This window comes from Lycium barbarum, chromosome 4, assembly GCF_019175385.1.
Source record: "Lycium barbarum isolate Lr01 chromosome 4, ASM1917538v2, whole genome shotgun sequence".
NCBI classification, from domain to species: domain Eukaryota; kingdom Viridiplantae; phylum Streptophyta; class Magnoliopsida; order Solanales; family Solanaceae; genus Lycium; species Lycium barbarum.
The window spans coordinates 5236563-5253661 of NC_083340.1; the positions used below are offsets into that span (position 1 = coordinate 5236563).

Consider the following 17099-nt stretch of genomic DNA (forward strand, 5'->3'; position numbering starts at 1 on the left):
AAGAAATATTAATTGAAGCCTACCAGTCTTGTGTTTTTCAGCATTTTTTAAGGGAGTGAGATCAATTATTGAATATTGACAACGAAATGCTTGAGCTATGGAGATGTGGTTTCATAAAGCTTTGTTGCAGAACTTACTGTAGAAGAATTCTGAGTTAGGAGTGATCTTGATGTAGTTAGATGTTGAAATTATTGTCGTTTATGATTTAGTTAGGTTTGAATTTTATTGGATCTAAAAAATCATTTGATTTGATATTATTTAATTTGTTCACAATACTTGTATATTGTTACTTTGTTCTTTGAGTACTTTATTAAAAGGCAATTTATTTTACATATATTTCATGTTTGTAACAGTTGACAATTATGAATGTGCAAATTAAATATAAATATACCACTATATAATTAAATAGACGATATTATTAATATTTTTGTAAATTTGGAACAAATATTAATTGAAATGTTGGAAATTCTAAATGTGACATTTGCAAAATTTTAAAAAAATGTCACTATTGTTTTTGACATTCACGTAAATTTGATTTATTGATATTGACCAATTTTAATGACATTTTAGAAGAGTCACAAGTAAATGTCGTAAATTTTTTACCAACATTAATCAAAATGTCAAAAAATTTAAGTGACATTTTATATATGTGGTAAATAAATGTCATTTATTTTTTACCATCATTTACCTAAATGTCGAAAAATTTAAGTGACATTTTATATGTGTCGTAAATAAATGTCGTCTATTTCTTACCGACATTTACCTAAATGTCGAGAAATTCCCGACACTGAAATTTACTACATTTGATGCAAATGTAAATTAAATATCGGTAAATAAATTTATGACATTTAAATAGCTTAATACAACATTTATATAATGTCGTCGTATCTCTACTTTCTTGTATGCATACGGTCCTAGAATTACCATCATCACGCTGATAGAGATACTTTTCAGTCAATGAACATAAACTATACAAATCACATGATCCTGTCATTTGGAAAAGCCATCCATTTTGGAATATGGACAAACTACCAAATAACCCAGACAAAAAGAAAAAAAACAATTTGGTACCTGAATTAATAGTCTATCACAAACAAATGCTCACCAATTAACACATACAACTCATGTCGAATAGTAAATATGTAAAATAAAACAAAAGTACTCCATCTCGACAGAATTAACAATCTTATTTTAAAATTTGGAATTCCAATCCTCCACTAACAACCCCCACAATAAAAAGAAGGATGATAACCAATCCCTAAACTTCTGAATTAACCGTAATATCCTAAAAGTGAATACTAACAGTTCTCCATAGAAAAGTCAAGTTCGAAGAATAGAAAATAAGAATTAAAATAAAGAATCTTTTCAACTAAATATACATTTCACCTAATATTTCTAAGCAATACTCTGATCAGACTTCTTCGTGATGAAAAGATGACGTTAAAAGAGATACCTGTCAAACTTCAGCTTGCTTTTTGGTAATACCAGCTTGTTCCAATTAAGATAAACTGTTTGTATGTACAACATGAAATAAATCAATAGTTATTCAACTATACTTACAAACACTGGATTATTTATCATCTAAATACTAAATAGAATGACAGGAAGACAAACTCAAATATTATATTATCGTAAATTTTATATATACGTACCCAAAGATAGATCATTAATCGATCATCAAAATTTATATATGTTAAACGAAAAAAAAAAGGGCTGGTTCTTAAGGGAAAGATGAGAATATTGAAAAATCATACCACCAAGGGAGACCGGAGGAGTGACTACACTTTTTATATACTTACCCTGCATTCTAAAGCCAACCGTTTCAAAGTTCAAACCAACGCTTATAGATTAGTAGCAACTGATTTTGTAGAAATGAGACTACTCATTATTTTATAGCTAATGTTATTAATTATTTTATAGTTAATGATTGAGGGAAAAAGGTTAAACGTTACATTTTGAGCATTGAATCAAGGAGCAGCAATGATCTAACGTGTGGGAGGTAAAGAGGTTCCACCTCTGAGTTCCTTGTTTTTCTCTCCAATTTACTGTTGCATTTCTCTAAGGGAAGTCACGGCATATAATGCTATTAAATGGTGAGTGAACCTTTATTATATGTGGGGGATGGACCTTTAATATTTTATTTTATTTAGTAAAATAGAGAATGAAGAGAAAAGGTCAAAAAATAGAGGAAAAAGATAAATGCTAGTGGAGGCCATACAGAGGTGCCACATCACCTTGTCTATGCCTAGCTTTATATTATATATAGATATAGATATAGCTATAGATTGGAATACGAGCTACTAAAACCCTATGGTTTCACACTCTACAGCCGTTTGCAATTACCAGGATTAGGAATCCTCTTATATGTTTATCCAAGGTTTAGTTATCGGTATCAGTTAATATAGATATACACTTTATAACAAAATCTTAATTTATTTAGAGCCCTGCATATATCTACAAGAATAGTTCATTCTTCAAAATCGACGCCTATATGGACGTATGGCAGCTGTTGGAAAAATAAAATTTTAGCACTGTTGTAATAATGGTCGACCGGATTAACTAATGAACGGAGACCTAGAAATAAATAGAACTTTATTGCAACGAACCTTTCTAAGGTACCTGCACGTGTAATTGCCCCCATAATTAAGAGTTAGAAAATGTTCTCAGTTCTCAAATATTCAAAGTTGCTACAAAGAAGAACAATCCACTAGAATATGGAGTCTTCTGCGGAGACAGAGTTACTTGGTAGCAAGAATTCTGTGAAATTTGTTGAGGCACGGACAAGTTGACCTGGGCACCATTTTTTTTTTTTTAAAGATTGAGTTCGTTTCAATATGATTAGAATACTCACTTCTTGTTTAAGGACATCAAACTTTACCGTATTTTAAAAAACCTAAAGGAGATTCTATGTAATTAAGGCGAGTTTATAATCATCAGTGTTAAGAATTGTGTGAGGCAACTTTTTAGTAACTGCATTAATTTATGTCCAAGTACATTGACAATATCCGATGCGGATAAATTTAGGACTAGCCAAATTGTCAAATTAATTAAGGATCAAGAGAATGAAAATGGGATCACCTTCAATTGGATGATACAGAACGAAGATATTCCACAACCTTTACACTTTCAGATTCACCAGGGCTTAATAATTCAATTTTGTCCCTGCATGCACCCCCGTATCAAAGACAATTACCTTTAATTGTCGTTTAGCTGACCAAATAGTATATATATTTTTTTACACTATCAGTGTATATATAAAATTATACTCATAAAGAAAATGCTTATAGGTATCTCGACCTGAAATTTAGTACATTGACGTTGTTGCCATACTTGATAACATCCTTGAGTGAAACATAGTACATTGACGTTGTTGCCATACTTGATAACATCCTTGAGTGAAACAAGGTTTGGGCTATAAACAATTACGCGACATTTTGCCTCCTTCAACAAGCCATTATTATACTCAAAATTTAAACACCTAATAGTCTTGTGCATTGGATCAAAACATACAAACTCAGATTTATTTCTTGGCATCATAAAAAATTCCCCATTACTTGAGTATTTAACCATTCGAAAACTGCCCTTAGCACCCAAACTCATGGCAATACCACCAATATCAACAACATATTCTTTACTCCAATATTTATGAATACCTTTTTCTTTCATCACCCATACATTAAACACGTGTTGATCGCTCCTTGTAATGTCACATAACGAGAGACAATCTCTTGATATTCCAGCGTTAACAACATACCATAAACCATTTTGGTACTTCCTATATCCAAATATTGGAAATTAAATATTTCCAAAAGATTTTCCTTTTCAAAACAAAAGAAATATATCTTATACTATCTTATCATGGCCTCCCCGGTAAATTGCTCCATTTAGGCTATGTGCAGCTAATTGACTATCAAAATAAAATGGCGCAGCCTCAATTTCTCTCCAAGAATTGAAACCAAGCTCATAATTCTGAGTGGATAGGACACCAATAGAATTGTAGAAAGTTCTCATTACTTTAAATTGATTAGTAATTAAACAAAATCCTAACCAAGAAGCCAAGTTACAAGCATGTGTGGTATCTCTAGTAAGAACAATATACTCACCATTCATAGGATTAGTAAAAATACTAGACCATATAAGACGTCAATCAAATAGAGCAATCCACAACAAGAGTTCTTAATAATACGATTAGAATAAACAAAAAACTTGGTTTTAATTAGTTGTAAATCTTGAATTGCTAGGGGGAGGATCATGAGTTTTTGGTCATTGATGAGGTGGAGGGTATTAGAAGCTTTAAATTTGTCATGGAATTGGAAAATTAGCTCTCGAGGGTGTGATCTTGAAAGGCGTAACCTACATAATTCTTGATTTTTTGAGGTTATAAGATAAAAGAAAGCATTTGCAAACACACTTGCAAAAGCATATTGATCTCAAGGATAGTCTTGATAGAATGTCTATGAGGGTGACACATGGCAGCTGAAAAAGACGCTTCTCGGACATTATTGTACAAATTTTTAAGTAATGGGAGAGAAGGTGATCAAGATAGATGACTCGTAAGTACATATGGACTAAGTTCTCACCTTGGATGCCTTATTGTAGCTTCTAGTTAATTGGTAGGATGAACATTCAAGATCTTAAGATGTTTTTTCTTCTGAAAAAAATAAATTCTCAATAATATTATGAATTTATGATACGAGTCCTACAACCGAAACTCTAGGAATCTAACCTAAACGCGGAAATTGAAAGATAAAGAAGAGTCTGCGATGAGAAGGGAAGGATAGGAGCAAGACTCACTTGATAACAAATTCTATGGGCAAACTTGAATATATTAAACCCAAACCCTCCCAATTGGAAATCAATCAAGGAACCTATACTATTTGAAATCCAATAAAAAGTCACATTCTTAAATCCACAAATAAACAACTCTCATATGAATATTAATGAAAAATGATTCATAGCCACCAAAGGATTCCACCTATATTGAACTATAACCATCACCAACTCTATAGCTACCTAGGTAAACAAACTCTCACTCCAATGAGTATTCTCAATTCATAATTTTCGGAGAAAATATATATTAAAAACAGTAATATTATCAGTAAATCGGAGAGCAGTCTAATATTTTATTTTTTTTCAGTATTAGAGATTAATAATAATGTCCAGATGTTAGGAAAAAGTTAGAAAAACAATCTAACTACTGCAACCTATTCTTGTTTATCACTCAAAAGATAGCAAACATTGGTGAACAATAAAGCCAGAAAAGAATTACATTCATAAAAATAAAATGCAATCATCCGACGAGTACTTCATTCACACATTTCCCACACAAAAATTGCCCTCTTCTATTAACCATGTCGAAAGGTTATTAGGAACCTAGTACAGACCTCAAAGAGAGAATACAACTTGACTGTCATAGTAGCGTCAGTGGCGGAGCCACATATAGTTGAGGGGTCAACCGACACCCTTTCGTCGGAAAATTACACTGTGTAACTAGGTAAATTTTTTATTTTTATGTATATATACTACATATTGACATTCCTTGGCTTCTTCGTGAATTTACTTCTTTATATTTTGACACCCCTTAGTGAAAATTCTGGCTCCGCCACTGAGTAGCGTACATAGAATTTTATGCAAAAAGTGTCAATCTGTATCACAAATGAGCTAGTACACAGGTTAAGGTTTGAGAAATGTTTTGTTAATCTCCGAATGGAGGGGGTACACTGCAGGCTGGAAAATACAGAAGCTTAAAACCAGTTGAATTTACCAATCACCATGCCTAGTGCTGTTGAATGAAACATTATTATCATTACACTACTACATGTAGGCTCCAAACATGTAAAACCAGATATATCATTATGAATTGAAAAGACAAAACAATCATCTTGAATGCACTTCCCAGAAAAACTTGTATTAACTATCAGAGCCGATAATTTCTCCTCCTTAGGTGGTGTAAACTGTCTGCTGAGCCGAGATCTTGTCCAGGGATCCATGGCTGGTCTCTGTGGAGGTTGAGGATTTGGTGGTTTGGATTGTCTAAGTTCATTTTCTCTATCAATAAACCTGCCAAAATAACACAACTGGTCAAACACTCGCTTATCATAGTCGTCCCTTCACAATCTTTTAGCATCCAACTTTCTTTTTTTGGGGATAAATACCGAAACTCCAAACAACTCCACCACATCTGGAAACCATTTCTCAGTATCTAATAGCAAAAGTATGTGTCTGTTAAAGTAAGAATCTTACTCTATATAGGCCATTTCTGCAGCATCACCTACTCGAATCCGAGTTCGGAGCATTCTCATGTATCCACCAGCTCTATCTCTGTAAACATGTGAATTTAAAGATATTTACAACCATAGATCTATAACAAAATAGAGTAGAAAGTTAATGGTTTGAGGTTCACTTGTATCTGTAAGCCAATTCAGTAAAGAGCTTATGAATGACAGCATCCCCGCGTACAAAGGCAGCTGCCTGTCTTGCAGCAGATAGAGTTCCCTGCAACAGTCAAAAAGTACCAAAATATAAAGAAGTCAATAATCATAACTCCTCAAAGAGGATTATTACTCAGTTAACAAAGGAGAGCAAATAACTATCTGATATTTATCAGAAAATTTATTAGTAATATTAAGTATGTTTTTGTTACCTAGTTATTCCTATGTTTTGATAACCGAAAAATACCCCAAGTCAGTGGTACACGGTTTGAAACTCAGTGGATAATGAGACCGCCCTCTACCCTGCTCCACTTAAAGACCAAACTTTTGTTTGCAGCAGTGTTCAAACCCGTGACATGCACTTTAGATTCCACCACAAAATCTCATTCTTTTGCTTTTTCAGATGAGAAAAGCACAAAGGTTATACTGTTTTTGGTTGTCATTGAAGCAAGATTTGAAACAAGAAATATGAGAAAAAGTTAGATTAGCCTCAGGAGTACTTTCTAACTCGGTCGCAAAAGAAAGGCCAAGGTCAACCAGCTTAAGCTCCAACCAACAACAGCAAACACCACTACTACAATCAAGAAAGTGATCTAAATGATAATCCTTTCAGCTATATAGTATTCCATGTTAAAGCAATCCTTGTTAAAGTAAAAAGTAATTTATCCAAGTTGAGACAAACCTAAGAGGCTACAATGTTTGACCCATTTCTTTAAATTATTTACCCACTCTGAAATAAACACCAATTTAAGAAACTTCCTACCCGTTCCATGTTACTCATGGTGAACACCACTACGCTGTTTGTACACAAATTGCTCTCATTAGTAACATCATCTCCTTTGGTTGACTACTCTTTCAGCTTGAAACCATTTCAGATTGGCATATTGGATCAGAAGTCCCTGGTACTGTCCTATTCTTCCCCACATACGAAGACTTTAACCTTCTTTGAGGTAGATGATATTGCTTAAAAGATTGGAAAGATGTAATGTGATAAGTGGGCAACCAAGCATTCATGCAGAAAGGCCAAAAGAAAAAATCTTTCTATGGGAAGTTCATTACAAGTCAAAGAGTTAGAAATTATGAACACTGAAGACAGGGCAATACCTCTCTTTCCAAATGACCCACATTATAGCTAAGGGGGCAACGCACCATGCTCCTTTTGACTGTATAACTATGATTTGTGTCCATAGTTATTATTTGCGCCTTTCTTCAGTAAAGCTTGTGTTTGAGCTTTAAGCCCCAAGAGACCTTTTTTGCTTTTCAGTTTGATAACACTAGGACAAGATGCTCATAAGAATTTAAAGAACAAAAGAGTACTCAAACAAGGAGTCACATTATTCCTCTCGAGATCATTTAATGCTGTACTAAAAAGCAATCACATTGTCATGCTGAAGCTGATAACCTCAGATAAGAAAACATAGTTTGTCTTTTAACAAAACTTTTCTATTGGAAGCGGATATACAATCCCAAAATGTAGAAGAAAAACATAAAGCCCAAGTAGTTAGTGACTTCCTTTTCCTATTGTTGATTCCACTCTCTCCTAAACATGCTAATCTACACACCATATCTTTGTCCACTATCAATCCAATCAAGCCAAATACACCACAGAGTGTCAAGCATAGAACACATCACTACAACAAATTATGCTTTTAGCGGCAATTAATTTGCGGCAATAACTTAATTGCTGCTAATTATATTCTAGAATCAATTATTACCGCCAATACCAAACTTTAGCCCTAACAATAAATGTCGCTAAAGGCTTTACCGACTTTGGATCTAATGGCATTAACCAATTGCCGGTAAATGTTTTTGTGGTAATAACTATTGCCGGTAATTGTTTTTGTAGCAATAAATATTGCCGCTAAAAGGAAAATATATTGCCACTAAAAGCCTTTTTTGGTGTAGTGCATCCACAAACATTACCTTCTATAGTCTCTCATCATTATGAATAGCCACAACAATGCCCTAGCAGAAGAAAGAGTCCGGAACCAAAATGGCCCCAAAAAAAAAACATTTTAAACCAAAATACCCCAACAAAAAAAAAAGTTACCAAAATGCCTTTAGCGTAGTAAATTACTGCGCTAAAGCACTTAACGAGAACGGCTCCGTTAAGTGCTACAGCGCAGTAATTTTCTGCGCTATAGTGCCTCCTCTTTTTTTTTTTTTTTTTTTTTTTTTCGGCCCTTTTGGTTAACCCTTCTTCCATTACACTTTTTAACGTATTTTGACCATAGATTAATCATGCTTCGGGACCCCGAAACTTCAATATTTTATATAGAACCCTACTTATTTTTGTGCGATTAATAAGGTAGGATCAACACATCAAGGATAAGAAAATCTTCGGATGGCCGTTTTAGTGGTTGAAAAGTGCTCGAACGCCATTTTCGTCTGAAGGCTTGGTGTCATTAGCTTTAAGTTCTTTACGAATATTTAAACTTGTTCATTAATAATTATTTTTTTTAGTCAAAATGGCAGCATTCATACAATTTTTTTTTTAATTAAATTGCATCATTCATTCATAACCTTGAGTGGATGAAAATACTTAACATACTAATTAATGAGAAAGCCAAACTTTTTAAAATACAAATTTAACTAAAAACTAAAATCACAACATTCTTAATCATCATCAGAGTACAAGTCCTCAATATCGTCCTCAGAAAAATATTGGCGATTTCTTAAAACACATCTTTTTTCAGTAGCAGATAGTTCTCTACCGGTTGATGATGCTTGTTCTTCGGCCAACTGTAGCATGTAAAATCTACATCGTCTTGCCAGCATTTTGTTGTTTTCTTTTCTAATCCTTTGCACGGCAAGCTCGCAACTTTCTGGACCTACTTGAGGCATGATTAAGGAGTACCTTGTTGGGATTGGAGCGTTGAGATTTTTCAAGTCACGAACAAGACGTTTTGATTCGGCAAGCCGATGTGACCATTCTCGGCGTAAACCGCAATAATATTCCCGCGGATCTGAATATTTCACACTGCAAAAATCATCATTACGCTCTATAAGAAGGTGGGAATTTAGCTCATCTAGTTTGAAATCACTGGTATCGCTTGAAAAACTACTATGATTTGAACTCTCATCATCACTGCTATTTGGAAGGAGTAAAGACCAAGGTGAGTTTGTACTACTCAACATTGAATATGTTGTAGTCTAATAACAAAAGAAAAGGCTACTTATATAGTTGCAAACCCCCAGGTACCCTGGTGGGGGGGGGGGGGAGGGTCTTTATGACCCTACCTACTTACCTCATTGTAAGAAAAATATTAATCTTCATCGGACATTTCACAGTCCGAATCCCACTTGGATCTAAATCTTGTGCTACCATGTATACCATATTCTACCCTATAGTAACGTATTTGCATCCGATTGTTCTTTTCACGAAAACGATTAAGAGCCAAATTAAACTCTTGTGGAGTTCCGCGAGACATTGACATAGCACTTTTTTTAGGCGTTTAAGCCCTACTAACGCTAACTTGTGCTCCAGTGCTTCAGCTTCCCTAACACGCCAATCCCACTCCTCTCTCATTTTATTATTGTATTCTCGATTGAATCTGTCGTTAGGGTTATTTGAGTAATGAAAATTATCATCACCTAGTTCCTAGGTCCTACCCATTGCTTCAAATATATTTGCTGGAGTGAACGATATAACACGATTAATATCTCTAAATTGGTCAAAAAATGACATCGTAACTCAATTTTATGTGGAATGTTGTGTTGGTAAGTTATTCGTCAAATTACATTATATAAAGTTTGATTCGAATCATGACGTTTTTTTTGTTTGACAGTTGAGGTGACAATAGGATGTGCGGCATAGCGCAGTAAAATGCTGTGTTATACCGATATAACGCATTAAATTAATGTGTTATTCTGACATAACGCATTATTTTACTGCGTTATGAGCCTTCTGTGACAGAATAACACAGTAATTTACTGCGCTATTCTGCCATAATGCACTTATTTCATGCGTTATGCAACACTTTATACACTTATTTGATTTGACGTAACACTGCAAGACACTGTAATTGCATGCATGCATTGGTTCTATATTCAAACTTCGAATCCTATTAATACCGAGTTCGTAAAGCATAAAATTCTAAGTTTCAACTAGTTTTAGCATTTTGTATTCCTCCTCAATTATTCAAAATATGGCAGATGTTCCAAGAATTAAAGTTTCTTTATTCTGGGACGGACAAATTATATTCGAGGAAAATAATTTGCGATACGATTCTCCCCTAAAATACCATGTTAAGTTTCCACTTGACTTAAAATTCTCAAAACTACTCCAAGCCTTGTATAATAGACTACAAGTTAGTAGAAGTGATTTTGATCTCAATATAATTGGAAAATATCCAGTGTCATTTACGCCGCAAGGTGTAACTAGTTATGGACAGTGGTACATTCCGGACGATGATTCTTTGACTGATTATTTGAAGGCGCCTTATGATTATAGGAAATGCATAACTTTAAACGTCCTTGAAATGTATATAGAGAAGGTGCCCATTAATCGACTTGAATTCATGGCTAGGGCTCCTCAGGAAGCCCGAAATAGACTTCGTCGGGAAGCCCCGTCTATAATTCAGGCCGAAGTCACTCAAGCGGAACCTACTTATCAACACAATTACCCTGACATGAGTACTTATGAAGGCATTTTGACGAGCCAAATGCCTCTGGATAGTTTAAGTCAGCAATTTGACGGGCAGTGGTAAATATTCAGTTTTTACAATATTGTTATTGTTATTATTATTATTATTATTATTATTATTATTATTATTATTATTATTATTATTATTATTAACATCATTATTATTATTATTATTATTATTATTATTATTATTATTATTATTATTATTATTATTATTATTATGTGTAGTGGCACTTGAATGCTACTAATGATGTCGATTATATTATTTAGGGGTTATACACCTGATATGGATCATATCGGACGGTCTCCTCAATCGGGATGGAGGAATCAGGTTGGAACATCCTCAGCCTATCCAACAACTCAAAGTGACGGTCCTTCCTCAAGTTTCGGTGCAGTTGATTACTATCGGTATGTCTATTTTTTTAACATCAATAGTGTTATTTGATGTGTAGTAATTAAAACACCCTAATTTCTTATGTAGGGAGAATGTGGTGGTTGCACCAAATTATAGGCAAATGCCTGCTATGGATGGTCCGGATTATCCGAATTATATAGTGACATCATCTAGCGATAGTGAGGAAATACCTAATGCGGATGACAGTGACGATGAGCAAAGTGACGATGAGATTGAGGTTGGAACGAATCCTCAACATCAAGTAGAACTGTTGCAAGACATGATGGACAGTCCGGCACACGAGGAGGAACTGAATTCACAACAATCATTTCAACAACAAGAGTCGCCTCCGGTTCAGCCGCAAAGCCAATTTCAACAGCAAGGGTCGACGCCGATTCAGTGGCATTACGATGAGATCCCCTATCTTGATCATCTTCAAGGTCGCCCAGATGCCTTTGTCTTTACTAGGGATGATGATCATATTCGGGTAAGTTTGTGGAAAGAGCCAGTGGATCTTTTAAAACAAAAAGCTCATATTGAAAAAGGGATGATTTTCAGCTCGAAAAAATCATTGCAAAGGGCTGTTAAGATTTATTGCATCCAGGGGATGAGGGAGTTTAAAGTTGACGATTCCACATGAAAACTTTGGCGATTGGTCTGCAAGCGAAAATATCAAGGCTGCGAATGGATGCTCCGTGGTAAGGAAACTGTTGAAAAGATGTGGACTATTTCAAAGTTCTACACAAAGCACACTTGTGATATGGGTGACCTCCCAGATTATCATTGCAATCTAGATACCAATATGATTGCTCGTGTGTTAGTTGCTGACATTGCAAAAAACCCAAGGTATCCCCTTCGCCTATGTTCATTTTATTTTTGGTGTTAATATAATGTTCCTCCTTGCTATATGCTGATATTTCAACTTTTTCAGGTACCCTATTAAAGATTGTATTACAGCCGTCCTGAAAGTATATTGCAAAACTGTTACTAGGAGGAAGGCGTATCTTGGACGTAGGCGTGCACATGAGATAGTCTACGGCAATTGGGAGGGCTCTTTCAAGAAGTTGCCGAGATACATGGCGGCTCTACAACACTTCAATCATGGTACTGTTGTTGAATGGAAGCTCAAATCGAAACATGGTGTGCCCGGTCATATTTTTGATTTTGTGTTTTGGGCATTCAAACCATGCATTGATGGTTTTGCTCATTGGCGGCCTGTAATATCAATTGATGGAACACATGTGTACGGGAAGTATGACATAAAGCTGCTAATAGCAGTTGGAATGGATGCAAATGGAGTTATATTCCCTCTAGCTTTTGCAATTACAGCTAATGAGAGCATTAGTACGTGGGGTATGTTTTTGGACTACTTAAGTCAACACGTTATTAAGGATCGCATGGGAATCTGTGTGATATCAGACAGAAATGCTGGCATATTGCACAATATGTTCAACTTGCAGGGGTGGTAGCCACCATTTGCCTGCCATCGTTATTGTTTAAGGCATTTGAAGGCAAACTTCCAAAAGGCATATCGAATCCCAACACTTTGCAATTGGATGTGGGCGGCTGCAACAAAGCATCAGGAGAAGAAGTTTAACCTGCAGATGGACATTATTAGGCGAGCGAATGAGGAAGCCTTCTACTGGTTGAATGCAATTGATAAAGACAAATGGACATTACACCAGGATGAAGGTAGGCGATGGGGTATGCTGACAACAAATAGCTCTGAGTCATTCAATGGCTTGTTGAAATCTGCACGCGGACTACCGGTCACCGCAATGGTGAGAATGACATTTAAGTAGGTTGTGGAGCGGTTCGTCACTAGATCAAAAGAGGCCAAAGCATATGCAGCAGAAGGTATAAGGTGGATGCCAAAACCGTCAAAACTGTTCGAGTACCACAAATATAAGGCTCAGAAACATGACCGGATGGAGTACAACCCTGCAGAGCGCATATTTGAACTCACAACAAGTGTGCACCAAGGTAAAGGAGGTAACGTCCACACAATTTGTGAGATTCCAAGAACATGCACATGCGGCAAGTGGCAATCATATCACATGCCATGTTCTCATGCCTTCAAGTGTTTTATCACAATGGGAAAGAACGCCTCCTCGTACATGGCTGAGGAATATACATTTGAAAATTATGCAAGAACGTATGCTGGAAGGTTCTACCCACTTGGCAGTGAGAGTTATTGGCCACCGGATCCATTTTTAATGGTTGCAAATAAAGCATTTATGTGTAAATTCAGAAAGAGTGCATACTCGCGTATTCATAATGAAATGGATGTTCCACCGAGGAGATACACTCAAAAATGCTCATTTTGCAATTATGTTGGTCATGATAAGCGCAAGTGTCCCTTACGGCACGGTAGTCAAACTACATCTCGCGGTGGAAGTACCTCTCGTGGTGGAGGAAACTTTCGTGGTGGAAGTACCTCTAGCGGTGGTGGCACATCTAGCGGTGGTGGCACATCTAGCGGTGGTGGCGGAAGATCAACTCAAGGGCATTAATTGATGAATGTTTTTAAAGTTTTTTTCTTACTTTGATGATTGTATTTTAAAAAGTTTGGCTTTCTCATTAATTAGTATGTTAAGTATTTTCATCCACTCAAGGTTATGAATGAATGATGCAATTTTTTTTTTTTGTATGAATGCTGCCATTTTGACTAAAAAAAATTAATTATTAATGAACAAATTTAAATATTCGTAAAGAACTTAAAGCTAATGACACCAAGCCTTCAGACGAAAATGGCATTCGAGCACTTTTCAACCACTAAAACGGCCATCCGAAGATTTTCTTATCCTTGATGTGTTGATCCTACCTTATAAATCGCACAAAAATAAGTAGGGTTCTATATAAAATATTGAAGTTTCGGGGTCCCGAAGCATGATTAATCTATGGTCAAAATACGTTAAAAAGTGTAATGGAAGAAGGGTTAACCAAAAGGACCGAAAAAAAAGAAAAGAGGAGGCACTATAGCGCAGTAAATTACTGCGCTATAGCACTTAACGGAGTCGTTCCCGTTAAGTGCTTTAGCGTAGTAATTTACTGCGCTAAAGACATTTTGGTAACTTTTTTTTTATTGGGGTATTTTGGTTCAAAATGCTTTTTTTGAGGCCATTTTGGTTCCGGACCCGCAGAAGAAACCCACGACAAATGTGGATGGGACTCCTGCTATCTATGCACATATAGCCTTTATCCTCATTCAATGTCTATATTGCAGCAAGTGACAGGCGTGAAGTCTACCATGGACAACAATCATGGTAAATCTTTCATTTTAGGAACCTTCACTTTCCCAAAATGTAGGAGTAAAAAACAAAACTGTTAGAATCATAAACTTACTTGAACCTCAAAGACAAAACTATAGCGGGACGAGAACGACATCTTAACATTACCAGTTAAATGGAAAAAAGGGCTAGTAAATGATCATATTATTGAAAATCCATGAAACTAAGTCTTTTTTGAGACGGAAAATGATAAGGGTGGAGCACCTGTGATTTTGTGGATAAGGTCATACAACATCAGCAAGTATCAGACAAACAAATATCGCCTATGAGACCCTCCCAAAACAAAGGCATTGCAGTATATGGAAAAGGCGTGGAGAAGAGTAGAGGGTCGGGCCCCAAGTTCCAAAGACTGGGCAAATACAAAGGTGATATTATTACCTTAGCAACAGTGGTTTCAGTCTGCTCATGCTTCACTAATTGCGACCCCATTGTCCTAAAAACAAACAAACACATTCCAAATCATATAAATGAAACACAACAAAGAGTAGATAGGCTATGACAAAAGGTGGCATGGACATACGATGTCCTGTTGGACGATTCTGTTGGGTTTAATAGATATGTTGAATGGAAAATGGAGGGAAAAGAAGTGGAGGGAAAAATGAGTTGTTCCTTCTTGCTTTATGAAATAAGCATTTGTCCCTCATAGGTGGTGGAAAGAAAAATTCTCCTACTTAAAAGTAGAAGCACTCCTTCATGTTGCTAAAGGGTCAAGAATAGGGTCTCCCCTCGCGCTGTTGTTGTCGCTTGGCTCGGCTTCGGCTTCGGTCAAATGATTGATTGATAATCTTTTTGGACCAAATTTCCTTTAATTTTAATTATTTAATTAATTAATTAATTAATTAAAGAGTCCTGACCCGTGACCCGACCCGTTTTATTTCTTTCCCGGATTAATTTAAAAACATTTCCCTCCGTTTTTCAACGGAATTTTTCTGAAAGCCTTTTCCCAAACAGGCTATATATTTCTATTGATCCTCAGAATTTTTACTTACGAAATTTTTTGATATTCATCTTCTTCTTTCTCTGCACTTCTTAAAAACTCTCACGTGATATATTACCTTCAGAGTGGTTCGTAGTCACCTGAATTTACTGTACTGCTATTTTGGTGAGTAAATCGTTCTATCCTGGGAGGAAAGATTCCAATACCTCGGGTACATTGAGGGGAATAATTTCCTTAAGGACACACTGTGAATTCAGTGGGCTCGATTTGGTTTTCCATATACTGTTCATGCTATTTTTCAGTTTCTGTTAATTTCGTTTTCTACAGTTTTGCAGAAACTGGACAGATTCTGTTTTCTGTTTCAGGAATTAATCTAACTTACTGGTTCAAAGTATTTTTTGCAATACAAATTTAATAATAGATTCAATTTCCTAAATTTTGTCATTTTTGCTCAAAGGAAAATGGACAGGAATAACTGTAACGACTAATCTTTCGTTCCTGAAAATAATAATCAAGACAAGAAAAATAGCGACAAAGAGTAATATTTGATTTCAAGAATTTGTGCGGGGGTTACAATCTTTATGAAATATTAAATAAAAAGATGTAATTCTCTGATTCTTCTCCTCACGATACGGCCGTCAATCAAGGGTTTTTGCTTGTTTTTGAATGGACGAATCACTTGTTGTTGATATTTCACTACGAATGCGGAGCCGAGCTTTAATCACAAACGTAGAGGTATGGAAACTTGCGGCTCACCACTTGGAGCGAAGACTTCTTAGTATGTGGAAGACTTGCGGCTGAGAGCTTCTCTATGTATTTTTCTTCTTTTTCTTTTGGCTTTGTGAAGACCCCTATTTATAGTTGCAGGGGAGAGCTAGAGTTTGTATATGATTGGTTGAACCTTGTCATTTGAACACTTGGCGACATTTGATTGATTCTTATATTGTCTTGGCATGCTGCGTCACTTATGCAGGCATGATTTGACTGGTCCTTGACTTGACTTGGAGCGCCACGTCATTTGATACGTGGCACGGACCTTGGGCTAATAGAGTGGGCTCATCATGTGAAGTCCGACAAGATAGACTAGCCCAATTGAATTGGTCTTTCAATTAAATCCATACCAATTGGACTTAAGCAATTAATCCAATTATATTAGCCCATAATATTTGTTCGGACTAATATACCTTGGATTTAATATAATTCGAATTTCTTGTGAATTTACTTTTAATAAAATTTCATCATCTACAAATGCCCCCTGCTTCAAGGCTTGTCGGAGTGTCCAAACTTTTGTAGACTAGGCTTGAAGTATTAACTTGATGCTGTAATTGCAATGGTATGCCACACCAAGTAAGAATATGATGGGCTTTGAATTAAATGTTCACGTGATGTCTCTTGTGAAAAT

General features: G+C 35.7%; 1 protein-coding gene across 1 annotated transcript; it reads right to left on the bottom strand.

Moving 5' to 3' along the window:
* Positions 1–5721: 5721 nt before the first annotated feature.
* Positions 5722–16142, bottom strand: LOC132638105 (uncharacterized). Its single transcript, XM_060355088.1, has 8 exons — positions 16123–16142; positions 15269–15300; positions 15139–15197; positions 14994–15023; positions 9116–9139; positions 6404–6495; positions 6244–6321; positions 5722–6060 (listed from the first exon to the last, which is right to left on the bottom strand). Exons 1-8 carry the CDS (start codon positions 16140–16142, stop codon positions 5745–5747), a joined length of 651 nt encoding a protein of 216 aa, XP_060211071.1. The 3' UTR covers positions 5722–5744.
* Between the last annotated feature and the right edge of the window lie 957 nt (positions 16143–17099).

Coding starts and splice junctions, on each gene's coding strand:
- LOC132638105 (XM_060355088.1), bottom strand. CDS start 16,142: ATGACAAAATTTAGGAAATT. Junction 15,301..16,122: donor ATGACAAAATTTAGGAAATT/GAATCTATTATT, acceptor TTAAACCCAACA/GAATCGTCCAACAGGACATC. Junction 15,024..15,138: donor CTGAAACCACTGTTGCTAAG/GTAATAATATCA, acceptor AGGGTCTCATAG/GCGATATTTGTTTGTCTGAT.